Here is a 26959-nt window from a genome sequence, read left to right as displayed (position 1 = left end):
CGGGCACGGTGGCTCACCCCTGTAATCCAGCACTTTGGGAGGCTGAGGTAAGTGGATCACCTCAGGTCAGGAGTTCCAGACCAGCCTGACTAACATGGTGAAACCCCACCTCTACAAAAATACAAAAATTAGCCAGGCGTGGTGGCATGCATCTGTAGTCCCAGCTACTCAGGAGACTGAGGCAGGAGAATCGCTTGAACCTGGGGGGTAGAGGCTGCAGTGAGCTGAGATGATGCCACTGCACTCCAGCCTGTGCAATAGAGCAAGACTCTGTCTCAAAACAAACAAACAAAAAGATGTTTGACTGCAATAATGTTAAAATCTATTTATCTTCAAAGTTCACAAGATAAATACATCTATAAACATGCTTCACCTCAGTAATTAAATAAATAAAGCACAATATGTCATACACCCCCATTAAACCTTTATAAAAAATGTTAAATGTTGATGAGTATAGGGTAACAACCACTTGAAAGAGAATACAAATTTATCCCTTTTGATTAATCTTGTTCAGTATGTTTTAAGAGCCTTCAAAATGTACCTAAAAAATCAATTCTGGCAATATACAAGAGAGAGATAATACTATATACAAGAAACATGTATAAATATGTTCTTCACATAGGGGAATAACATGATATGTTCACTGCACAGAAGATTTTACAATCATTTATAATGACAGTTATTAAGACGCATTGTAAGAAAGGGAAAGTGGTACCTAACAGTAGGTTAAAAAGCAGGACATGAAATTAAATGTTTTTACCCACAAATACATAAAAAATATACATTAAAATAATGGAAGAAATATATCAAAATGCTAATAATAATTATATTAATTCCCAAGATCTAATTCCTCAAACCAGCTTTCAAAATCATTAAAATACATACACACTCCTTATACACAAGTCAAAGTCTATCTACTTTACCACTAATGGAAGCATAAGGTTTAAATTAACATAGTAAATGAGACAGAGAAGGCCAGCAATGCAACGAAAAAAACTCACTACAAAAACCTGGCACCTTAGGACACCTGGGCTAATAGACTCAATAACAGGATTCAAAACTATACAACTGAATCATATGCATAGGTCATTTACTAATTCTAATTAACTGCTTTACTATCTTCTTCATTAGCAAATGTGCTAATCTTTAGGCAACTGGTTGTTCATTACTGATATCAAATATTAACTGTAATAGAGCCTTGTTTGGGAGTAATTCCTTGAAATATTAAGTAGAAAGATAAATAGGTTAAAATAATAAAACAAAGGACGTTCCATACACAATAGCACTATTTTTATTTGGTATCATCTGATAAGGAGAGATCTACAAGTAAATTTTCCAGAAAACTGAAACTTAACATTTAATTAACAGAGTTTTGAAAATGTTTACTTTTATAGCAATCTCAAAAGACACCAATTTCTTACTTCCTTAAACATAGTACACAAAATAAAAGTTCATTATCAAAGTTATCATTGTGATGCATCAACTTACTAGGCTGCTCTATGATACTGTCATTCCTTCAGAAGTTAATGATTATAGGAGTGTATGTCTTTATGTAATGGCCTTAAAACATTATTCTACTATAGTTCCACCTACTTTTTAATAGTTCTTCCTTTTCCCCTGAAGATGACATTTCAGCTGCCAATGTCCCTAACTCCAATGGCCAACACTGAAGATTTTTATCTGTGGACTAATTCCAATTAGTAGTTTCCTAATAAAGGCTAATGGCTTATTATACTTGGTTGCAGTCATTTTGAAGGCTTAGAGATTTTTTTATGTCCAGGATTGCTGTTATGTTTCAAATGGCTGAGGTCATTAGCAATAAATGTCAGTTGAATTACTGACTCTAACTTACAAATATACTGAAGTTCCAAAACAACAGTAATAATAATACCTGAATAGTTTGATTAATCACAAAGTGATATTCTCCTCAGGGCAAGTTACTCAACTCACTCCTCTCTAATAAGACAAAAGTTACCCACATAAATGAGAAAAATCAGCTGAAAAGAAAAACAGAAAGGTGAGAAGGAAAGGGTCAAACAAAATAATCAAGACTTTGGACTTTGGGAAATATTTACTGAGAGTGGTTTTCAGAGTACAATTATAGTGGTTATCAGAGCATTAACTACAGAAATTTGCACCAGAGTATATACCAAATCTCTAGTAAATACTACTATAAAAATGAAACTCTTCTAGCAACTATTTCTTGTAGGTAACTCCAAACTGAATTTTCATATGAAATTTAGGTGTTTTTATTTTATTTTTGACACAGGGTCTCACTCACTCTGTTGCCCAGACTGGAGTGCAATGGTGCAATCACAGCTCACTGTGGTCTCAACCTTCTGGGCTCAAGCAAGCAATCCTCCCTTCTCAGCCTCCCAAGTAGCTGGTACTACAGGCGTGCACTACCACGCCCAGCTAATTTTTTTTTCTTTTTTGGTAGAAACGTGGTCTATGTTGTTGCTGGTCTCAAGCAATCCTCCCACCTCAGCCTCCCAAAGTGCTTGTATTACAGGTGTGAGCCACCAGGCCCAGCTTAAGGTAACTTAAAGTTACAGGTCTGTGGAAATTGGCATGGTGTCAGACCTTAAGGAAAAAATTCAAGTGAGAATAAATCAGTATTACTATATTATCACTGTTACTAATTTCCTCTGATCACTGAAGTTCACTAGCTCTCATCATTTATATGACCGTAATAATTGAGAAAAATGAAAATTAAATTTCTTGGTTATTTCAATTTTACTCAAGCAAACACAAACCATGTAAAAATACATTTTTCCTCTTCCTTGGATTTTTCTCAGTATATTTTTACCAAGTACCTCAAATAATTTTGTGTCTGTAACAGACTGGTATTTCCCAAGACCCACTACTGAAAAGTTTATAAAACAAAAGTTCTAAGAACAAGGAACATACATTATTTCATAGATCAGATGTACGTGGACTATTAAAGGCCCAGTTACCAAGCTAAACTTATGTAGATACCTTTGCAAAGGCCATTGTAGAACTGTGACCTTCAAACTCATTGTCATTTTCACAATTTCCCACTTCTGAAAATAATAAAACGTACTTAACAAATGTTATTTAAACGAATAGCTTTATCTAAAGTAAAGAATTCACAAGGTTTCAATTAAGTATAACCTTAAGCTGCTGACTTTTATGACAGGAAATATCTAGCAATTCTGTGAATGGACCCAGAACTGTCTTAAAAAAAATAGGAGGAGAAAGTTGCCTCAAATACTGACTCGGGCTGTCCTCCAACTATTATGAGCCTGACTATTCTTGCACCATGGCTCTTGCCTCACTGTCAACCTTCTACATTCCTCTTTTCTCCCCAACTTGTCCAATTCCATTTCAGTATCAACCTCTACACTCCCAATGTCCCCTTTTCCTCTTTCCAACGTCATACCTCTCAACACTCACTTCTATTCCTCAACATTTCTACTTGCACTGTTACAACAAAAAACCACATTGCCCAAAGAGTGGACACTTTTCTTATGTGACTGGTCTGATAAATATTATTACTGGTAGGTTTGTGGGGGGGGCGGAAATTACAAAAACAACACTTACAAAATGATAGCCGCTTAGCAACTTCAAGTATATATACCTTTGTTTGTACTAACTACTAATGTGTCTACCACTCTCCAATTGAGATCACTAAATTGCATGGTCAAACTATCATTTTAATCACACTGATAAACTTTTAAAACGTCTGAAAAACTCCTATATAGTTAGGTTACAGTTTAGAATATATAATATATAAAGTTAAATATATAACACACATTAAACATAAAAATATAAAACTCAAGTGATAAAACATTAATTTATTTAAATCTTGTTTTACATGTACTTTCTGTGCAAAGCTACCAAGCACAATAAATCAACTTTACTGCAAAAATAACACTGTTACTTGTGATATTTTCACAAGATTATACTACCAAAAAGATCAGTACAAACAAAAAAATCTGCTTAAGTATGCATACGTAAGTCTTGACAAACAGGTATATATCACTAAATAAAAATTTAATTTAGTTAAAAAATGTTTACTGATTGCCAGTATTGTGTTGGTACCCCATTACAACAACACTTTCTCCCCTTCATTTAAGAAACAAAAACCAAACCAAAACGTGGAAATATCTGGAATGATACACAGCAACCACAAAGGCTGGTTACAGAGATTTAAGACTGAGGAATGGAACTTTGTGGTACCGTGAAACAAGCACTGTGTTACTCTATACTATATACCTCTCTGTATTATGTATAGGAAAAAAACACTTTTGTAGTTTTAAAAAACAAACTATGAATGAATTAACTAGTCACCTGATTCGTTTTGTAATTAACTCCCCACTCCTTATTTAGTACTGCAACTACTAAATAAAATCCAAACACTAAAGAATACGAAAAAACAAAGGTATATTGTAAATTCATTTCTGAGACATTAGGGAATTGGAGAGAAATATTAAATTGATTTCAAACTCATTTAAGAAATATAAAGCTCAAACTCTGATGCCAAAATTTATGAGTTTGCTCTTTACTAAAAAGTTGACCTGAGGCCGGGCGCGGTGGCTCACGCCTGTACAGTGCTAAAGTCCCAGCACTTTGGGAGGCCGAGGCTGGTGGATCACTTGAGGTAAGGAGTTTGAGACCAGCCTGGTCAACATGGTGAAACCCCGTCTCTACTAAAAATACAAAAATTAGCCGGGCGTGGTGAAGTGCGACTGTAATCCCAGCTACTCGCTACTCGAGAGGCTGAGGCAGGAGAATCGCTTGAGCCCGGGAGGCGGAGGTTGCAATGAGCCGAGATCGCCCCACTACACTCCAGCCTAGGCGACAAGAGCTAGACTCCGTCTCAAAAAAAAAAAAAAAAAAAAAAAAAAATCACATGAAACAGTCTGTTACCTTAAATATATAACCTAAAACTACCACCCCTAAACATCAAAGATGGCAACCTCAGTAACACAGTAATTAAAACCCTACCGATAACTGAGTTAATAGGCACGTACAAAATGATGAAAAGCAGGATTTTATTCTGACCACAGGTGTTGTCAGAGACATAATGGGCCCTCCAAATACGGCCAAAAGTTACTGAAAATACGAAGTCAGGGTGATGAGTAAATGACACCCAGAGAAAATAGATGGGAGGAGTTCTGTTTCAGGAGACTGGAGTCAGGTACTGCAGCAGAAAACGCGACAGAATAGTTAACCTGTCTGGAATACTTTAGAAAATAGCAAGAAGGGCAAAACTGACAAGAACATTTTCAAGTAAGAGGAACGGTATCCAATGGAATCATCAGGTCTGCGCGAGCACGGCTCCCGGACTTCCAGTGAGTGGGACAGGGTGGAACTATCACTGCGTGGGGAGAATGACCCGGCTGAGGGGTACATATGCTTTTGCAGGTGGCGGAGCGCCCGCAGGGGGATGGGGAGGGCAGTGTTGCCTCAATGGGGTTACTGTATTCCCTTCAAGACTATGGAAAGCTGATGCAGCACGTATCCCGGCACCAAGAGGCACTCGCCCCGGGCCCCTCCCTAACGACTTGCCTTGTAGAAAGAGTTGCAGGTCCCAAGCCCCCGGAACCCAAGGCTCCGCCATCCAGGACAACTGCTCTGCCAACGAGGTCCCGCGAGAATCGAGAGATCTCGCGATACAAACCCACTCGCATCTCGCGAGCTTCCTCTAGACCCAACATGGCGGTACAGAAAAAAATCAGTATTTCGGAACTTAAAAAGCACTTCACTAACGGAGTAGTGAACATTTAAAACACTGAGACAGTAGGAAGTCTTTCCGCTTTATATGTCTCTTCCTTTCCCCTTGTACAAAAGAGAAGCAGAAATCTTAAAAACCTCCGATTACCACGGTTATACTACATAAACAGAGCGCAGTGCGCTGCCCCAGGCAGCCTCCCTGTCACGTGGAAACATTTTCGGCGTGCCCATCACGTGGGCCGCTACTGAGCGAGCGCGCTCCCGACGCCCTCCCAAAAGCCCTCCCCGCCCCCCTTTCGCCCGCGCACACGTGCGCGCGCACCCCCACCCCACGTGGGGGCTTCGCCGTCGCAGCCGTCGCAGTCGTCGCCTCCAGCCCACCCCCTCCCGGTACTTGGCTCCAAATCCGGGTCCCAAGCCGATCATTTGCCACCCCCATTCCCTCCCCCTTCATTCTCCCTCCCCCGTGTCTCGCCCTCACCACGTGTCCCGAGCTCTTGCTCACCTTTCACGCGGGGTCGGACGCAACGGGCCACTTGGGAAGGCGCCGTCGCCGTGGCCGCTCTCCGCCCCCGCCACGGCACTTGCTTGGGTGGCCACCGCCGCAGGAAGCTCGATAGCGGCGCCGCGGCGCTTCCAGGTGGCTCCCCGCCTCCCGCTCCTGCCACTTCCCGCAGCACCAGCGGCTCCTTCCGGTCCCCTCCTTTCTCCTCGTTGGGACTGGCGGGCGGCGGCGGCGGCGGCGACTGCTGCTGCTGCTGCTGCTGCTGCTGTTGCTGCTGGTGGTGCTGCTGCTGCAGGCGCGCTCACTACACCGCCTGCTGGTAACCGCGGCCCGTGCAGCGCCCGCGGGTCGGGGGCCTCCGAGGCCCTCCCCGGCCCGTCCCTGCCCCTGGGCGAAGGTTGGTCTTCCGAGGGCGGGTTGCAGTCCATCCCTTGCAACCGTCCAACCTGGCCCTAGCAGAGGAAAGGCGTCCTCGTAGCTCCGCCGTTGGAAATGGGCTTCATCCTGCCCTTTGTGGCCTCCTGAGAGATTTGTAAACCCCACCTCCCTTAGCACTGTGGTCTCAAGCCAGGAGAACATCCATACATGTATTTATGATGATGCTTCTGCCTCCCCTCGTTCACCTCTGACTTTCTGGCTGGTACCACAGCACGCAGGCTCGAACCACTTCGGGCCTTTGCGCTTGCTGATTTCTCTGGCAGAACATTTCCTCCAGATTTTTTTTAACTCGTCGATGTTCGATGCATATTTCAGATCCCTTCTCAGAGGGCTGCCCAGACCACTGTATCCAAAAAAGTACACCTGCACCATTGCTTTAACTCTTTACCTGCTTTTATTTCTTCATAACAATTACAACTTCCAGACCTTATTTGTTTCTCAGTATCCTCACCACCAGGAATGTAAGATTTTTAAAAGCAGGGACTTAGTAAACTGTTTTGCTCATTGCTGTATCCCCAGAATTGTGTCTGGCACAAAGCAGTGCTCAGTAATATCAAAATAGATCTACCAACTATATTGAGCATGTAGGAAAATAAAGCCCAGCACACATTAATGAAGATAAATAACTTCATCATTTATGAGCTGTGGAAAAACAGCTAAACCTCCTTCCCTGGCTATAAAGATTATGTTCCAAAAATATAAAATCCAGTGGTAGAAGCCATTAACTGGGGCTCTTCTTTGACAGTTGTCCAGTGCTGCTTCATTACTTTTGTTTTCCTTTGCAACATTTTTTTTTCAGGCAAGTGGATATGTGTTGTGCCTTCTTTTATGTTGCTAATAAAAGTTATTAAATGGTTTAAATGGTGTTTTGTATTTTAGCTTTGAGTTCAACTCAAAGTAACATCTACTTCAAGAAAAAGGGTTACATGTTTTTATATTAACACATCAAGTATTTATTGAACATACTAGTGTTTCTGGGTGGCAGTATGTCAAAAAAACGGGGGTCGGGGAGGCTGGGCACGGTGTCTCACGCCTGTAATCCCACCACTTTGGGAGGCCTTGACAGGCAGATCACCTGAGGTGTCAGGAGTTAAAGACCAGTCTGACCAACATGGCGAAACTTCGTCTCTACTAAAAATAGAAAAATTAGCCAGGTGTGGTGGCACACGCCTGTTATCCCATGTAATCCCAGCTACTTGGGAGGCTGAGGCAGGAGAATTGCTTGAACCCGGAAGGTGGAGGTTGCAGTGAGCCGAGATCGCGCCACTGCACTCCAGCCTGGGCAACAGAGCAAGACTGTCTCAAAAATAAAAAAGGAAAGATAAAACATGTTAGTGCCTTATACTAAGACTAGAGATACAAAAATAAACACATTTCCCTACCTTGCTCTTTCTACTTATAGAGCCAAATTCTATTATAATAACCATACTTAGCATGCTTTTGATTCCTACGTGCCAGGCCAAATGCTGTGTACTTTTCTATGTTACCCTATTTTAGGCTTCTGACAATCCTATGAGATATATACTATTTGTGGTAGGCCTTGAGATGCACTTTTCAGACCCCACTTCAGGAATAAAGAACTGAGCTGCTGCTGCCAAGAGTCATACCCACAGCCTGCCATGGGTTGTCAGCCCCTTTCAGGCACGCCAGTGTCACAGTGTCATAATGTTCTCAGAGAGGCCACATCCAGTGACTGATCAATGCAGGGATAAAAGGCCCAGCCCTCTCACCTCCATTTGGTACAATTCTGATGGATTTTCTCCTCCTGCAGAACAACTTGCAGGATCAGCTAAGGCATTCCATTGAGACTTCATTGAAGCCCAACTTCTGCCCAGTTCAGCTTTTCTTCCCTCCCACAAGTGATGATCCCAAGAGCACTCCCTAATAAATCTCCTGCACACTAGTCATGTAAGAGTGTGCTTCCTGGGAACCCAGTCTGTAACATTATTTGTATTTTTCTATTGATAAAGCAAGTAACTTGCCCATTTGAACTGCAGAAGTTTCTATATAGATACATAAAGTATTGTGGGAGGGGAGGAGGGCTTCTGGGAAGGGCTTCTTACAAGGATTGGCATTTAAGTTACAGGATGACTTTGCTAAGAAGAAAAAAATAATTCTTGGCTGAGGGAACTGCATGCATGAGTGTGTGAATGGGAGAAAACTACAAGTAACCCCAAATGGCTGGACTGTAGGGTCTTCGGGGTAATCCCTACAGGATAAGGAGAAAGCAGTTCATGGATGGTAAAGAGGGTAGCCAAGAAAGAACTCTAGGCCTGGGAATAACTCTTAGCCAAGTGGAAAGGGATGGGAGCCCCTGAGATCCTCAATTAAGAGTAGGAAAGAGGAGCTTCATTGCTCCTGGAAAAGGGAACCACTGCCAACCTTGCTGGCAAATCCCACTCCCTAATTACGACATATATATTCCTACATGGCCTTTGTTATTTTGTTATTTTCTTTTTTTTTCTTTTGGAGACAGGATCTCGCTCTGTCGCCCAAGTTGGTGTGCACTGGCATAGTCTAGGCTCACTGCAGCCTCCTGTGTCCCTTGTAGCTGAAATACGCACCACCGTGCCCAGTTAATTTTTGTATTCTTTATAGAGATGAGGTTTTGCCATGTTGCCCAGGCTGGTCTCAAAACTCCTGGCCTCAAGCTTCCACCCACCTCAGCCTTCCCAAAGTACTGGGATTGCAGGCGTGAGCCACCACGCCTGGCCCCCTTTGTTATTTTGACCTAGGATCACCGAATATTGAAGATGGAAGATACATTAACATCAACTAATTCAGCAGTTTGTACAATATTTTCTGAAGCACTGGAAATTTCTTGTATACTCATATTCTTATGCCAGGATGCAATATTTGAGCTAAATAAAACAGGACCTGGGAGTAGGCAACCAGCTGACATTTTCCTCAGTCCCTTACCATGGCACATAAGATGCTACCTCAGAACACACTTTGAAAATCATTGATGTAGTTCATTCTTTTAACAAGTATGCCAGGTGCCATACAAGGTGCTAGAGATACAGTGGTGAACAAAGCAAGCACAGGCCCTACTCTGACAGAGCCCACAGTCTAGGGAGGGAGGCTGACATTTAAAATATAATCACATAAATTCAAACTGGTTAGTACCATTCATGAAAAGTGCAGGTCACCCGTCTGGGAAGTGAGAAGCGCCTCTGCCCAGCTGCCGCCCTGTCTGGGAAGTGAGGAGCGCCACTGCCTGGCCACTGCACCATCTGGGATGTCAGGAGCTCATCTGCCCAGCCCGCACCGTCTGGGAAGTGAGGAGTGCCTCTGCCCTGCTGCCCCACTGTCTGGCAAGTGAGGAGCGCCTCTGCCCAGCTGCCGCCCGTCTGGGAAGTGAGGAGCACCTCTGACCCGCAGCCCCCACCGTCTGGGAAGTGAGGAGCACCTCTGCCCCACCGCCTCACCTTCTGGGAAGTGAGGAGCGACTCTGCCCCGCCCCCACCCCGTCTGGGAAGTGAGGAGCACCTCTGCCCCGCTGCTCCACCATCTGGGAAGTGAGAGCACCTCTGCCCTGCTGCTCCACCATCTGGGAAGTGAGGAGCGCCTCTGCCCTGCCCCCACCCCCCCCAACCCCCCTCCCCCCCGCCGCCACCCCACCGTCTGGGAAGTGAGAAGCACCTCTGCCTGGCTGCCCCACTGTCTGGCAAGTGAGGAGCGCCTCTGCCCAGCTGCCGCCCCGTCTAGAAAGTGAGGAGCGCCTCTGCCTGGCCACTCAACTGTCTGGGAAGTGAGGAGCACCACTGCCCGGCCACTGCACCATCTGGGATGTCAGGAGCCCATCTGCCTGACCCGCACTGTGTGGGAAGTGAGGAGTGCCTCTGCCCAGTCCCCCCATTGTCTGGGAAGTGAGGAGCGCCTCTGCCCGGCCCCCACCCCGTCTTCGAAGTGAGGAGCGCCTCTGCCCGGCCAACGCACCGTCTGGAATGTGAGGAGCGCCTCTGCCCGGCAGCAGCCCAGTCGGGGAAGTGAGGAGGGCCTCTGCCCGGCCGCCCCGCCCCCGCACCCCTCCTTCCATCTGGGAAGTGAGGAGCGCCTCTGCTGGCCGCTGTGCAACCCTCCAAGTGTGAAGTGACAGCCTTGTGTGTGATCTTTCTGCCCTCCCCAAGTTCGCATTTTCGACATTAAAGTTTCCTTTTTTTTTTTTGAGACAGATCGCTCTGTCGCCCAGGCTGGAATGCAGTGGCGCGATCTCGGCTCACTGCAACCTCCGCCCCCCAGGTTCACGCCATTCTCCTGCCTCAGCCTCCGGAGTAGCTGGGACTACAGACGCCCGCCACCACGCCTGGCTAATTTTTTGTATTTTTAGAAGAGACGGGGTTTCACCGTGTTAGCCAGGATGGTCTCGATCTCCTGACCTCGTGATTCCACCCACCTCGGCCTCCCAAAGTGCTGAGATTACAGGCGTGCGCCACCCCGCCCGGCCTTAAAATTTTACTTTTTAATTAAAAGTTTTAAATTGGAGAATATACAAAAAAAAAGTGCAGGTCACTATGAGAATATGTCCATATGCCCAAAAGTACATTCATGTTCTAAAGTACTTCTGAGGAAGCAACATCCAATCTGAGATGAAGTATGCATTCACTACTTCTAAAGTGTGAATGCATTTAGGAGTTGGGCAAAGGTGGGAAAAACACTCCAGAGAAAGAGAACAGTTGATGCAAAGCCCCCTGCATGGGATGGAAGTTATTATTTATTTACTACTACTACTTACTATTGCCTGAAAGAAACCACTGTTTTTTGTCCCCATGTATATAAAATCTGATATGAAGTCATATATCCTAATTTCTTTCATTGGATCATAAGCTTTTTTCTATGTCATTAAATATTCTTCAAAAACCCCAAGAACTGGGCCAAGCATGGTGGCTCACACCTGTAATCCCAGCACTTTGGGAGGCCAGTGTGGGAGAATCACTTGAAGTCAGGAGTTCAGGCCTAGCTTGGGTAACATAGCAACATCCCATCTCTACAAAAAATATTATAAAATTAGCCAGGCTTGGTGGTACACACCTGTACTCCCAGCTACTCTGGAGGCTAAGGCAGAAGGATCACCTGAGCCAAGGAGTTTGAGGCTGCAGTGAGGTATGATCATGCCACTGCAGCCCAGCCTGGGCAACACAGTGGGACCCCATCTCTAAAAAATAAAAATAAACACTGATAAATGATTGCATAATTTATTTAACCACTTTTCTGTTTGGGGGCACTATCATGGCATTATGATTGGTTTAATAAGTGCCCTCATGTCCAAACGCAGTATATGTCCAGATCTTTTGGGGGCTGAATCTCTTAAGATTTGGGTGGTTGAATTAGTGGGAAGCAAAAGGAGAGTCTAGGCGTGGGTAACCACTGAGATGGAGGTGTTATTGATAACCACAGAAAATACTAAAGTAGGAGCAAGTTTAGATGGGGGAATGATGTGTTTCATTAGAGTATACTGAGTTTCAGGCAACCCCAGTACATCTAAATGAAGAACCCAAGAGTCAGTTAGATACATGTCGAGGATGCTGGCTTCAGGTCTGAGCTGGAAGTACAGGTTTGTGAGTCTTTAGCTTAGAAATAGTAACTGGAACCTGAGGTTTAGATTTGGTTACCCAGGGAGAGCACAGAGTGAGAAAAACAAAATCAAGAACAAAACCCTGAGAAGCACTGACATTGTTGAGGTCAAGGAAGAAAGTAAAAACTATAAAGGAGAAATGAGGGACCAGAACTGTAAAGGAAAACTGAACAGTGGTAACCAAAAACCAGTGAGGAAGAAATTTGAAAATGGAGTCCTAAATGTGAACTTATTAGACAAATTTACCAGGAACCTATTTTGTCTCATACATTATGTTAAACACAAGGGGGTGAACAAGACAAAACCTTTTGGTGCCTACTGTCTGATGGGGAAGACATTGTTATACATCACCAAAAAGGCCATATTTTTAATAATTATACCTTGCTTGTTTCTAAAAAGACATGTAGCTTACCCAAAAAAATCAGTATAATAGGTAAAACAGAACTCAAAATAATTAAAATGGGAAATTTAGGGCAAAAAGAAAATAGAAACAAAAATGATGCACAAAAATACATGCTTGGTTGGATGCACTGGCTCACACCTCTGTAGTCCCAGCACTTTGGGAGGCCAAGCTAGAAGGACTGCTTGAGCACAGGAGTTCAAGGCCAACGTGGGCAACATCTCTACAAAAAATAAAAATAAATTAGCCAGGTGTGGTGGCGCATGCCTGTGGTCCCAGCTGAGCCTGAGGTGGAAGGATTGCTTGACCATGGGAGGTTGAGGCTGCAGTGAGCCATGACCATGCCACTGCACTCCAGCCTAGGCAACAGTGCACGACTGTCTCAAAATAAATAATTTAAAAAAAAAAAAAAACATGCTGTAAGGTCCTGAACACTTGCTTTAAGCTTTGTAGCAGATGTTGTAACAAGGAAAAACAAAATCAGTTATAACAGGTTCAGTATGCCCAGGGTAACAAATATTTTGCCCACAGTAGGCATTACTACTCCAGGACTAAGACTAAAGATGCACTTCTCTCAGTTTCTCACAATGACAACATCATGTGAAGAGTATCCTTAAACAGCATCTTTCTAGTAAATCCAACAGTTAATTTTACAGGACTCCTTATTACAACATCCCTCAGTCTAGGCTGAAAGCAATTCTGTGGGCTTGGAAGAGGTAAACAGCATATCCTAGGTAGGAAACCCTTATAGTCTCAAAACTCTTATAGTCTCAAAAAAAAAAAAAAAAAAAATCCTGAGAGCTGGGCACAGTGACTCACGCCTGTAAGCCCAGCACTTTGGGAGGCAGAGGCAGGTGGATCACTTGAGGTCAGGAGTTTGAGACCAGCCTGACCAACACGGTCAAACCCAGTCTCTACAAAAATACAAAAATTAGCTAGGTGGGGTGGTGTGCGCCTATATTCCCAGCTACTCGGGAGGCTGAGGCAGGAGAATCACTTGAACTGAACCAAGATCATACCACTCCAGCCTGCGCAACAGAGTGAGACTCTGTCTCGAAAAAAAAAAGAAATTATCTTGAGTAAACAGACAACCCATAGAGTGGGAGAAAATATTCACAAACTAAGCATCTGACAAAGGACTAATATCCAGGATCTACAAGGAACTCAAACAAATCAGCATGAAAAAAAAAAAAATCCCATCAATAAGTGGGCAAAGGACATGAAGAGACAATTCTCAAAAGAAGATATACAAACAGCTAACAAACATATGAAAAAATGCTCAACATCACTAATTAGCAGGGAAATGCAAATTAAAACTGCAGTGACATACCACCCTACTCCTGCAAGAATGGCCATAATTAAAAAGTCAAAAAACAACAGATGTTGGCATGGATGTGATGAAAAGGGAACACTTTTACATTGCTGGTGGAAATGTAAACTAGTACAACCACTATGGAAAACAGTATGGACATTCCTTAAAGAACTAAAAGTAGAACTACCATTCGATCCAGCAATCCCACTACTGGGTATCTACCCAAAGGAAATCATATGAAAGGAAGTCATATGGAAAAGACACATGCACATGCATGTTTATAGCAGCACAATTCGCAGGTGCAAAGATATGGAACCAACCTAAGTACCTGTCAACTAACAAATGGATAAGGAAAATGTGGTATATGGGTGCTATGGCTCACACCTGTAATCCCAGCACTTTGGGAGACCGAGGCGGGCAGATCACCTGAGGTCAGGAGTTCGAGACCAGCCTGGCCAATATGGTGAAACCCCGTCTCTACTAAAAATACAGAAATTAGCTGGACGTGGTGGCGGGCACCTGTAATCCCAGCTGCTCGGGAGGCTGAAGCAAGAGAATTGCTTGAACCCAGGAAGTGGAGGTTGCAGTGAGCTGAGGTTGTGCCACTGCACCCTAGCCTAGGCGACAAGAGTGAAACTCTGTCTCAAGAAAAAAAAAAGGGAAAATGTGGTATATATACACTATGGAATACTACTCAGCCATAAAAAGGAATGAAATAATGTCTTTTGCAGCAACCTGGATGGAACTGGTATTCTAAATGAAGTAACTCAGGAATGGAAAACCAAATGTCATATGTTCTCACTTATAAGTGGAAGCTAAGCTATAAGGATGCAATGGCATAAGAATTACATGGACTTTTGGAACTGAGATGTAAGTTTGGGAGGGACTGACGGATAAAAGACTACATATTAGGTAAAATGTACACCGCTGGAGTGACTAGTGCACCAAAATCTCAGAAATCACAGCTAAAGAACTTATCCAGGTAACCAAAAACCACTGGTACTCCAAAACTATTGAAATTTAAATATAAAAAGTTATCTTGCTTCTCTTCTCTTCATAGATTCAGATTCAACATTTTTGACAGGACTCTTACATAGATAATGTTGCATCCTTAGAAATTACACATTTTGGGCCTAGCATGTGGTGGCTCACGCCTGTAATCCCAGCACTTTGGGAGGCTGAGGCAGGTGGATCACTTGAGGTCAGGAGTTTGAGACCAGCCTAACCAACATGGTGAAACCCTGTCTCTACTAAAAATACAAAAATTAGCCAAGCATGGTGGCGTGCACCTGTAGTCCCAGCTACTCGGGAAGCTGAGGAAGGAGAATCACCTGAATCTGAGAGGCAGAGGTTGCAGTGAGCAGAGATCACGCCACTGCACTCCAGCATGGGCGACAGAGAGACTCCATCTCAAAAAAAAGAGAAAAGAAATTACACATTTTGAAAAGGAGAAAGAGAATGATGAATTACATCACCGAGTGCCAATTATGTTGTATATATTATATATAATACACATAATTATCATAATCCTATGATTAAGTGTGGCAGCCATGAAGATTGCTGTTCAGACCCCTCAGACCCCTCTTCCAGAAAGCACTTGCTGCGCAGCTGAGAGGAAGATGGTTGGGTAACAACTTCTGTTACCTCAATCAGGGTCAAGCTGAGTTTATTCTCCTTTCCAGGTAGCCACTAGTCAGTGACAGAACAAGGCCTAGTGACAGTACGAGGACCTAGTCGTTTCTGCCCAGTGCAGGGCTCCTCCAATGGGTAATCTTAGCTCCATACTGCCTTATGAGCCTGGCAGAGAATTTGTCAGGTCTGCATCATTCTGGTTACTCCTCCTGCTCAATCCTGTTTCTCTCATTTTTTTCATCTGTGTTATTCCCCAACCAATCATATGCATGCATTAACACTATCTCAGTGTCTGCTTCCTGGAAAGCCCAAACTACATTCTCATTTAGCAAATGAAGAAAACTGGAAATCAGAGAACTTTAAATATTGTTCCAAATCATAGTTAATATAGCTACTAGGATTTGAATTTAAACAAATGGACTTCAGGGCCTCAAAAGTAATCACTTTCATATTATAAACCAAGACTCTTTTTTCTTTTTTTTTTAGATGGAGTTTTGCTCTTGTTGCCCAGGCTAGAGTGCAGTGTCACGATCTTGGCTCACTGCAACCTCCACCTCCCAGATTCAAGCAATTCTCCTGCCTCAGTCTCCCGAGTAGCTGGGATTACAGGCGCATGCCACCACGCCAGCTAATTTTGTATTTTTAGTAGAGATGGGGTTTCACCATGTTGGTCAGGCTGGTCTCAAACTCCTGATCTCAAGTGATCCACCCACCTTGGCCTCCCAAACTGCTGGGATTACAGGCATGAGCCACCATGCCCGGCCTATAAATCAATAGACTCTTAACACCTATAGGCTCTCACTAGCCTTTGATTGCAATTTTCCTAATTCTCAGCTTATTTCCAGGAAAATCATGCTTAGAGAAACTATTTTATCCCACATCTGTCAACACATAGATCAATTGTTAGCTATGAATCTATGGTATTGCTAGACCTTTACTTAACATATTATGTATTTTGACAATTACAATGTAAAAAAAATTGACTGGTCATGGTGGTTCATGCCTGTAATCCCAACACTTTGGGAGGCCAAGGCAGGTGGATTGCTTGAGTTCAGGAGATCGAAACCAGCCTGGGTGACATGGCAAAACGCTGTCTCTACAAAAAATACAAGAATTAGCTGGGTGTGGTGGCATATTCTTGTAGTTCCAGCTACTCAGGACGCTGAGGTGGGAGAACTGCTTGAGCCCAGGAGGTCGAGGTTGCATGTGAGCTGAGATTGCACCACTGCACTCCAGCCTGAGCGACAGTGTGAGACCCTGTCTCGAAAAAATTATTAAAAAAAAAGAAAAAAAAAAAAAAATATATATATATATAAGCTCTTAGGGACCAGTATCTTTATCTTATTATATATCCCAATAACAGACACTACTGATATGACTGATACCACAACCAGTTTCAAAGGAATTCATTGGGGATTACATTATGGTAAATAATTTTCTGACTACTAGTCTCAATTTAAAATAGGCTCTTTATTATATGAAGCCATGAGTTGGAGTCCTGTATCTGCCACTTCTTCGCTGTATGACTTTGGGCAAACCATTTAACCTACATCATAGAGTTGTTAGGATTAAATATAAGGAAAGAACTTTAGTAAAATGACTGAAACATTCTAAGTTTCAATAAATAACAATCATTAAAACCAAATCTTTTTTGATTAACCACTAAATACTAGACAATACACTAAATTCTGGTGATTCACAAAAAATCAGTAACATTCAGACCTTGAGGAAGATCATAGTAGAATCATATTTTACTATATATTTTTTAAAACTTCAAATAGATCTTAAATGGCTGCTTATTAAAATTCATTTCATTAAACATCAAAACTTTACTACACTGATTACCAGCCCAAGCAATAAAGTCAGACTTTACAAAAAATAAAACAAATTATCCAGGTGTGGTGGTGCACACCTGTGGTCTCAGGTACTCAGGAGGCTGAGGTGGGAGGATCGCTTGATCCCAGGAGATGGAGACTGCAGTGAGCTGTATTCAATGCCGGGCACTCCAGCCTGGGTGACAGAGCTCAAGAGACCCTGTCTAAAAAAAAATAAAATAATAAATAAAAACCAACTTTACTACACTGAATGACTTGTTTGCATACTTCTGATTAAGAAATAACAAGAGGCCGGGTGCAGTGATTCATACCTATAACCCCAGCTCTTTGGGAGGCCGAGGTGGCTGGATCACTTGAGCCCAGGAGTTTGAAACCAGCCTGGGCAAAATGGCAAAACCCCATCTCCACCAAAAAAAAGAGATAAAAATTAGCCAGTCTCATAACCCGGTCTCAAAATAAATAAAAATTTTAAAATAAACTGGCTGGGCACAGTGGCTCACACCTGTAGTCCCAACACTTTCAGAAGCCAAGGCAGGTGGATCACCTGAGGTCAGGAGTTCGAAACTAGCCCAGCCAACATGGTGAAACCCCATCTCTACTAAAAATACAAAAATTAGCTGGGTGTGGTGGCTCATACCTGTAGTCCCAGATACTTGGGAGGCTGAGGCAGGAGAATCACTTGAACCTGGGAGGCGGAGGTTGCAGTGAGCCAAGACTGTGACACTGCATTCCAGCCTGGGAAAGGGTGAGATTCTGTCTCAAAAGAATACATAAATAAAATAAAATAGAAACAGCAAGAAGGTATTAATATTAACAAACTTTGTACCTTTTACCTTTAACATCTATCAAATAAATTCAACATTCAAGTTTTACATTTTAAAGACATTTTTATTGAGCTAATTTTAACAACATTGCTTTAGCTGGTGACAGCTGCCCCAAACCAAAACAAAGCCATCATGAATGCTATTCAACATCCTTAATGTAATCCAGTATGTTTTTGTACTTGGAATATAGTTAAACTTTTGACATTACATAATCAAGCAAATAGCAGTGCATACTATATTATTCAAAAAGACTTTATTTCATTTATAAAATCAAGTTGCAAGTGGCCTCAGCTTTATCAACAATCGCAGTGACACATTCCACACTTCATGCTCGAAAAATAAAAACTGCCCTAAAACTAACCCTAAGTTTTTTAGTTACTGACATGAATACTAACCAGGTTACAGGAATTGAAGTTTAACATTGTACAATATAAGCGGCAATAAGTTACTGATATCTGCTGACAAATTCCACTCAAACTAAATACATCCTTGATACATTCAAAAAGACATTTTGTAAATTTTAATAAGCTAGTGTATATGCTGCAGTGCAAAAAAAGTGACACCCTAGTTTCCTGAGCTTTAGGAAATTAATTTTCTGACTACTACTTTCAACTTAAAATAGGCTCTTTATTATATGAAGCCATGACAAAACTATACAATTAAATTAGGCTTTTGGAGAACTGAAAGACTGGTCAGAGTTAGGGTGATTTAGGATAATGAAAAAGTTTTCAAAGCAAAAGTATTTACAACACTACAAAGGATACTATGGATCTGCATGTAGTACAAAGATTAAAGATAACCTACTGATTTCACAATTGTCCCTCCTCTTTCAAAAATATTACACTGGGCCAGGTGCTGTGGCTCACACCTGTAATCCCAGCACTTTGGGAGGCCAAGGTGGGTGGGTCACCTGAGGTCAGGAGTTTGAGACTAGCCTGGCCAACATGCTGAAACCCCATCTCTACTAAAATACAAAAATTAGCCAGGCATGGTGGCAGGCGCCTGTAATCCCAGCTACTCGGGAGGCTGAGGCAGGAGAATCGCTTGAACCCAGGAGGTGGAGGTTGCAGTGAGCTGAGGTCACACCACAGCACTCCAGCATGGGTGACAGAGCAAGACTCTGTCTCAAAAAAAAATTACACTGAAAGACTTTATGGTAAGTATTTAAAACTAAATATACCAACCTGTGGTATATTACACATTTTAATATATTCTTCCATAATGCCCACTAAGAAGAAATAAATGGGACAAATGATGAAAAAAATAAAGCAAATAAACACGCTTTTAGGAATGTTTTCGCATGTGTACATGTCAGGGGACGTGAAAATGATTCCTCATTAGAACTCTCTACAACCTAAAAATTACAAAGACCGAGTTTCTACTTCAATTTTTTCTTCTGCTTGAAGTATATCTGGATCAACATGAACAACCGGAGGTCGTAGGATAACTTCAGGCCCTCCACCATAAATAGACTGCAGAAAATTCCATGTTTCTTCAGAAATCTGGCCAGAATCTGCTCCTTAAAATTATGTAGAAGAAATAATGTTTACAAACCTATATATTCATATTGCAAAAGCTTTCATAATGTGCCCCCTAGCATGAATCTTCTCGGGATAATTGAGAACTTCTGGAACATGAATCTGCAGACTACCAGCCCATATTGTTATAAGCTGCAACATATGGTTTGTCTTAAAAAGTCAGAGTTGCTTTTTCTTTGCTCTTAACAACAGCCTTAAGACCTTTCCTCAGATAAAAAAAATAGTGGCTGCTTTTCATTACTTGCCCTAGTTAATGTATGGATTACATTCTTCAGTTGAATAAAAAAGTACTATAGATGACTAATGATAACATATTTCTAACAGTGACAAATCACTCACAAGTAAAAGCTTAAATACGAGTCAAACTTACCTTGCCTAAGCATCACACTACCACATTTAGTGACTGCAATCTTAGTATTGTCAATAGGACCTGGAGGATCTAAAGGAAAAAATAACAAAATGTATTTTTCAAAGAAATGTAACAAAAAATTGCATAATTTTGTGCTTGACAAAATTGTGACCTGTAACCACATTATCAGACTGGTTATTTCTCAGCCAAATTATTATAGTTAATTCTTTTTTTTTTTTTTTTTTTTTGAGATGGAGTCTCGCTCTGTTGCCCAGGCTGGAGTGCGGTGGCACCATCTCAGCTCACTGCAACCTCCGCCTCGGGTTCAAGTGATTCTCCTGCCTCAGCCTCCTGAGTAGCTGGGATTACAGGCACACGCCACCACGCCCAGCTAATTTTTGCTTTTTTTTTTTTTTTTTAATAGAGATGGGGTTTCACCATGTTGGTCAGGCTGGTCTCGAACTCCTGACCTCACAATCCACCCACCTCAGCCTCCCAAAGTGCTGGGATTACAGGCGTGAGCCACTGCACCTGGCCTATGGTTAATTCTTAATGTCTTCTCCTGAGCTTCTTCGTTTTTAGTTCTTAGTTCCCCCAAAACAGAACCAGGAAAGAAGGTAAGAGAGGCTCGTTCACAACCATCACAGTTTAACAGAAATGTTTTTTTGTTGTTTTTTTTTTTGAGACGCAGTCTCGCTCTGTCGCCAAGGCTGGAGTGCAGCAGCACGATCTCGGCTCACTGCAAGCTCCGCCTCCCAGGTTCACGCCATTCTCCTGCCTCAGCCTCCCGAGTAGCTGGGACTACAGGTGCCCACCACCACGCCCAGCTAATTTTTGGTATTTTTAGTATAGACGGGGTTTCACCGTGTTAGCCAGGATGGTCTTGATCTCCTGACCTCATGATCCACCCACCTCAGCCGCCCAAAGTGCTGGGATGACAGGCATGAGCCACCACGCCCGGCCCAGAAATTATTTTTTAACTCTCTGTTTGGGGATTACAAGTCAAAATGTACCACTAATGCTATAAAATAGCAATTCCTTTGTAATTTGAAAGAAATTATACAATTAATTTGCTTCAGATTATCAAAGTAACATTAAAAACAATAAAAGCATTATAAAAGAAAGTGTTTAAATACATTCTTTTTAAAATTTAAGGCAAAAGTGAACCACATGGTCATCATCAAAAGTTGTAAAAGCAACTTAAACAAATTTACAATAAAAAAAAAACCCAATTAGAAAGCGGGCAAAGAACATGAACACTTCTCAAAAGAAGACATTTATGTGGCCAAAAAAACATGAAAAAAAGATCAACATCACTGATCATTAAAGAAACACAAATCGAAACCACAATGAGATACCATGTCACGTCAGTCAGAATGCCAATTATTAAAAAGTCAAGAAACAGGCTGGGCCCAGTGGCTTATGCCTGTAATCCCACCACTTTGGGAGGCCGAGGCAGGTGGCTCACTTGAGATCAGGAGTTTGAGACGAACCTGGCTAACATGGTGAAACCCCATCCCTACTAAAAATAGAAAAATTAGTCAGGCATGACAGCGGCACCTGTAATCCCAGCTACTCAGGATGCTGAGGCAGGACAATCGCCTGAACCCAGGAGGAGGTTGCAATGAGCTGAGATCACGCCGCTCCACTCCAGCCTGAGCGACAAAGTGAGCCTCTATCTCAAAAAAAAGAGAGAGTCAAGAAACAAGAGATGTTGGCGAGGCTGTGGAGAAATGGGAACACTTTTACACTGTTGGTGGGAATGTAAATTAGTTCAACCATTGTGGAAGACAGTGTGGCAATTCCTCAAAGACCTAGAACCACAAATACCATTTGACCCAGCAATCCCATTACTGGGTATATATCCAAAAGAATACAATTCATTCTATTATAAAGATACATGCACACATATGTTTATGGCAGCACTATTCCCAATAGCAAAGATAAGGAATCAACCCAAATGCCCATCTATGATAGGCATTTGGATAAAGATGCCTATCATAGATAGGATCTATGGATAAAGAAAATGTGGTAAATATACACCATGGAATACTATGCAGCCATAAAAAGGAAAGAGATCATGTCCTATGCAGGGACATGGATGGAGCTGGAAGCCATTATCCTCAGCAAACTAATGCAGAAACAGAAAACCAAACACTGCCTGTTCTCACTTATAAGTGGGGGCTGAACAACAAGAACACAAGGACACAGGGAGGAGAACACACACTGGGGCCTGTTGGTGGGGGTTGAGGGATGAGGGGTGGGAGAACAACAGGAAAAACAGCTAATGCACGCTGGGCTTGATACCTAGGTAATGGGTTGATAGGTGGAGCAAATCGCCATGGCACATGTTTACCTATGTAACAAACCTGCACATCCTGCACATGTATGCTGGAACTTACAAAATAAAAATAAATTTTTTTTAAAGGTGTAGAAAAGCCAGATATGGTGGTGTGCACCTATAGTCCCAGCTACTCAGGAGGCTGAGGCAAGAGGATCGCTGGAGCTGAGGAGTTTGAGGCCAGCCTGGACAATATAGAGAGAACTCAGTAATTCAGCACTTTGGGAGGCCAAGGTTGGTGCACTGCTTGAGCCCAGGAGTTCCTGGGCAACACCGTAAGACCATGTCTCTACAAATAATTGTAAAAAATAATTTTTAAATTAGCCAAGTGTGGTAGTACATGCCTGTAGTCCCAACTACTCAGGAGATAGAGGTAGGAGGATCGCATGGGCTGAGAGTTCAGGGCTGCAGTGAGCCATGATCATGCTGCTGTACTTAAACCTGGGCAACAGGGTTAAGACCTTGTCTCTATTAACTTAAAATTTTAAAAAGTAAATACATAAATACAAAAAGCTTTAACTAGGCATATTGTTGCAGCCTTTTTCACATATCAGAATATCTTTTTTTTTTTTTTAAGACAAAGTCTTGCTCTGTCACCCAGGCTGGAGTACAGTGGCATGATCTCAGTTCCTGCAGCCTCCGCCTCATGGATTCAAGCAATTCTCCTGCATCAGCCTCCTGAGTAGCTGGGATTACAGGTGCCTGCCACCACACCCAGCTAATTTTTGTATTTTTAGTAGAGACAGGGTTTCACTATGTTTCAGGCTGGTCTTGAACTCCTGACCTCAGGTGATCCACCCACCTCGGCCTTCCCAAACTGTTGGGATTACGGGCATGAGCCACCGCGCCTGGCACATATCAGAATATCTTATTTTCAAATTATTAAATATTGTCATACAGTTTTACTTTAAAAGTCCACTGTATTGAATAAACCATAATTTAAGCAACCTCTTATTCCTTATAAAGATTTCTAACATTTTTTCAATATTAAGATCACAGATTTACTTTGTTCAGTTCTCTTATTCCTGCTATAATTCATAAAATAAGTTTAACAAAATTTACAACCAACAGAATATAAACTAGAACATAAGATCCCTGAGGACAGGATCTTTTTCTCTTCTGTTCAATAGTGTAATCCCAAGTGCACATAGATATTCAAGAAATATCTGTCAAACAAAAAAACAAATAATTTACCAAAAAAAAATTTTTCAGTCAACCACTTACCTCCATCTTTACCCTTCACAAAACTTTCCCATTCTCTAAACCACTGCATACTGATGCAATAAAAAGTAGCTGGAGAGTCCTCTTTTTGGAACGCTCTGTTAAGCTACAAGGGGGGAAAAAAACAGTTATCTAATATCTAAAACTTGCTTTATGGCAAAAAAATACCATCATTCCACTTCAGTGTTTGATAACTCAGCACTTTGGGAGGCTGAGGCTGGAGGAGTCCTTGAACCCAGGAGTTCCAAACCAGTCTGGGCAACATCGTGAGAACATCTCTACAAAAAAAAATTATTTTTTATTCTTATTTATTTATTTTTGAGATAGAGTTTTGCTGTTGTTGCCCAGGCTGGAGTGCAATGGCACGATCTGGGCTCACTGTAACCTCCGCCTCCCAAGTTCAAGTGATTCTCCAGCCTCAGCCTCCCAGGTAGCTAGGATTACAGGTGCCTACCACCGCACCCGGCTAATTTTTGTATTTTTAGTAGAGATGAGGTTTTGCCATGTTGGCCAGGCTGGTCTTGAACTCCTGACCTCAAGTGATCCACCTGCCTTGGGCTCCCAAAGTGCTGGGATTACAGACGTGAGCCACCACACTCGGCCTACACAAAAAAAATTTTTTTAATTAGCTGTGTGAGGTGATTTGCGCCTGTAGTCCCAGCTACTCGGGGAAGCTGAGGTAGGAGGATCACTTGAGCCCAGAAGGTTGAGACTACAGTGAGCCATGATTGTGCCACTGTACTCCAGCCTGGGTGACAGAACAAGACCCTGTCTTAAAAAAAAAAAAAAAAAAAAAAAAAAAAACCAGTGGTACAGTAAGATGTATGCTAACTTAGTACTAGGATACGTGGTGGCATCTACGAATAAACAATTCTAGGTTCTGTCTCAAAATTTAACAAGTATACATAAAAAGGGCAAAAAGACTGGGTAAATGAAGATGGTCAAGACAAAGTCTTCAAAACAATAAATACACCACATATTTATTAAAAATCTAATGTGTAAACTTTATTTATGTACACATACTATATCCACAGTCTATACTTTTTGTTTACTTAAGATACTGGTAGACAACTTGCTATTACCATGCTGCAATGAATGAATGATCTTGTACATGTCATTTCACAAGCAATATACATAAATGTATAGGTAAATTCTAATACGTGGTGGGACAGTCCCTGAAGACCAATTCCCTCTTCCAGCCCTCAGGCCTAAGGAATGGGTATGTGACTCAAACTATACACAACTCTGCCAGAAATAAAAATCTTCAGAGAAGTGACCTAATGGTTAGAATGGAATCATTCCAATGTCAATTCAGGTAGATACTCAGGGCTATCTTAGTTCTCAAACTTTTGGAGGTCTGGTTTTTCAATTTTTATTCTTAGCAAATTTCTTTTTTGCCAGGTTAGCCAGTCTGGCTTCTGCCACTTGCAATTAAAAAAAAACCCAAGTGAGAGAAAAACTGATATAGAAAGAGAAGCACAAGCAAAAGAGGCTCGGGAAAATTAAGAGTATTTGGAATTAATCTAATTGTAGTAGTGTGTAAGTAGTGTGTAGTAGTGTGTAAGTAACTGCCCATCTCATGATGGGCAATTCAATCCACAGAACACATTAACTGTGGACAAAGACAACCAAGTTCAGATTATATAATTCCTGTAATCAAATTAATCAAAACCCTGTAATTATTCACAGATACCCTTATAAAAATAGTCCAGAAGTACCTCCACGATCTCACCCCATAATCTGACCTCATCTTCTTTCTTCCTCATTTTTCACTGGTGATCATACTGGCCACTTTGTTATTCCCAGAACCAAACAAATACACCCCTGCCTCACAAGCCTTTTGCACTAACCCTTCTTTTTGCAGGTATCTGAATGACTATCTCCCTTACCTCCTTTAAGTCTTTGCTTAAATGTCATCTTCTCAACGAGGCCTATCTTGACCACCCTGTTTAAAACTCCAACCTGGGCTGGGCACAGTGGCTCACGCCTGTAATCCCAGCACTTTGGAAGGCCAAGGCAGATCACTTGAGGTCAGGAGTTCGAGACCAGACTCTGGCCAACATGGTGAAACCTCATCTCTACTAATGATACAAAAATTAGCTAGGCGTGGTGGTGGGTGCCTGTAATCCCAGCTACTTGGGAGGCTGAGGCAGGAGAATCGCTTGAACCCGGGAGAAGGAGGTTGCAGTGGGCCGAGATCGTGCCACTGCAGTCTAGCCTGGACAAAAAAGCAAGACTACATCTCAAAAATAAAATATAAAACTCCAACCTGACTCCTCCCCCTCACCACTGTAATCTTGGTCCTCTAATTCTGTTCAATGTTTCCCTATTCCATTGTACCTATCACCTTTTAATATAACATATAACATATTTATTAAATATAAGCTCTGGCATGGCACAGTGCCTCACTTGAGACCAGAAAATTCAAGACCAGCCTGGGCAACATGGTAAAACCCCATCTCTACTAAAAATGCACAAAAAAATTAGCTGGGTGTGGTGGCACATGCCTATAGTCCCAGCTATTCATCAGGAGGCTGATGTGGAGGATCTCTTGAGCGTGGGAGATCGAGGCTGCAGAAAGCTGTGATCATGCCACCATGCTCCAGCCTGGGCAAAAGAGCAACACCTTGTCTCAAAAAAAAAAAAGTATATATATGTGTGTGTATGTATATATAAGCTCTCTGAGGGCAACGATCTTTCTGGGACACAAGGTAGCTGCTTCAATGGAACAATGAAATGGAAAATGCTGTGGCAGTCTCGGATGGTTAACAAAGAAATCAAGGCATATTTGTCTCAAGGCATGGAATTAAAGTTCGGGCTTTCTGTGATGTGCAACTTATCCCTAGAGAACTGAGATTTCTAAAAGTCATATCAGACTGAATCTGCCAGATGCTGGATTCTAACAACCATTAAATTCATACCACTACCATGTTTGAAAACTTTCAGGACTTACTTTATCTTTGGTATTAAGAAGTTACTTCCTATGTGTTTAGGTAGACGCTTTTTAAAATTTAGTTAAGCACAGTTACCTCATTAATTTAAGGGTGTGTTTCTCTCTAGTTCTGGGAAATTTATCTAAATGGTTACTCTAAATGCAGTTCTCACTCTGTTCTCTTTTAAAAAATACATAATAGAAAAACACTGGATCCTATAGCTATCCAACATGTCCAAACTTTTCTTCCTTCTGTCTGCTTATCTTTTTGTGCTTTACCTTAGGAGAAATATTTCCACTATATCTTTCAGCATACTAATTTCCTCTCCAATAGTATTTATTTTGCCATTCAATCAA

At 42.1% G+C, this 26959-nt stretch overlaps 2 protein-coding genes across 13 annotated transcripts in view; both read right to left on the bottom strand.

Annotated features, from left to right (window-relative positions):
• ZZZ3 (zinc finger ZZ-type containing 3) overlaps positions 1-7496 on the bottom strand; it is a 120620-nt gene extending 113124 nt beyond the window's left edge. For 5 of the 9 annotated variants that reach the window (XM_063653940.1, XM_063653944.1, XM_054480154.2 and 2 more), the window contains exon 1: positions 6206-7496. The gene's annotated coding sequence lies outside the window, so the exon portion shown is untranslated. Of the gene's footprint in view, positions 1-5535; positions 5629-6205 lie in introns of those variants that run through there. The other 4 variants (XM_063653937.1, XM_063653943.1, XM_063653941.1 and 1 more) reach the window with 3 other exon arrangements.
• Positions 7497-18264: 10768 nt separating this feature from the next.
• Positions 18265-26959, bottom strand: part of USP33 (ubiquitin specific peptidase 33) — a 64003-nt gene continuing 55308 nt past the window's right edge. For all 4 annotated transcript variants that reach the window (XM_054479794.2, XM_054479784.2, XM_063653931.1 and 1 more), the window contains 3 exons: positions 23674-23776; positions 20130-20198; positions 18265-19740 (listed from right to left, as the gene is read on the bottom strand). In XM_054479794.2, the coding sequence (XP_054335769.1) occupies positions 19583-19740; positions 20130-20198; positions 23674-23776 (330 nt within the window). In that variant the 3' untranslated portion in view covers positions 18265-19582. The remainder of the gene's footprint in view (positions 19741-20129; positions 20199-23673; positions 23777-26959) is intronic.

Source organism: Pongo pygmaeus, chromosome 1 (genome assembly GCF_028885625.2).
Source record: "Pongo pygmaeus isolate AG05252 chromosome 1, NHGRI_mPonPyg2-v2.0_pri, whole genome shotgun sequence".
In the NCBI taxonomy this organism is placed as follows: domain Eukaryota; kingdom Metazoa; phylum Chordata; class Mammalia; order Primates; family Hominidae; genus Pongo; species Pongo pygmaeus.
The sequence above is the reverse complement of the archived record's forward strand: the minus strand, read 5'-3'. Positions and strand labels throughout refer to the sequence as shown.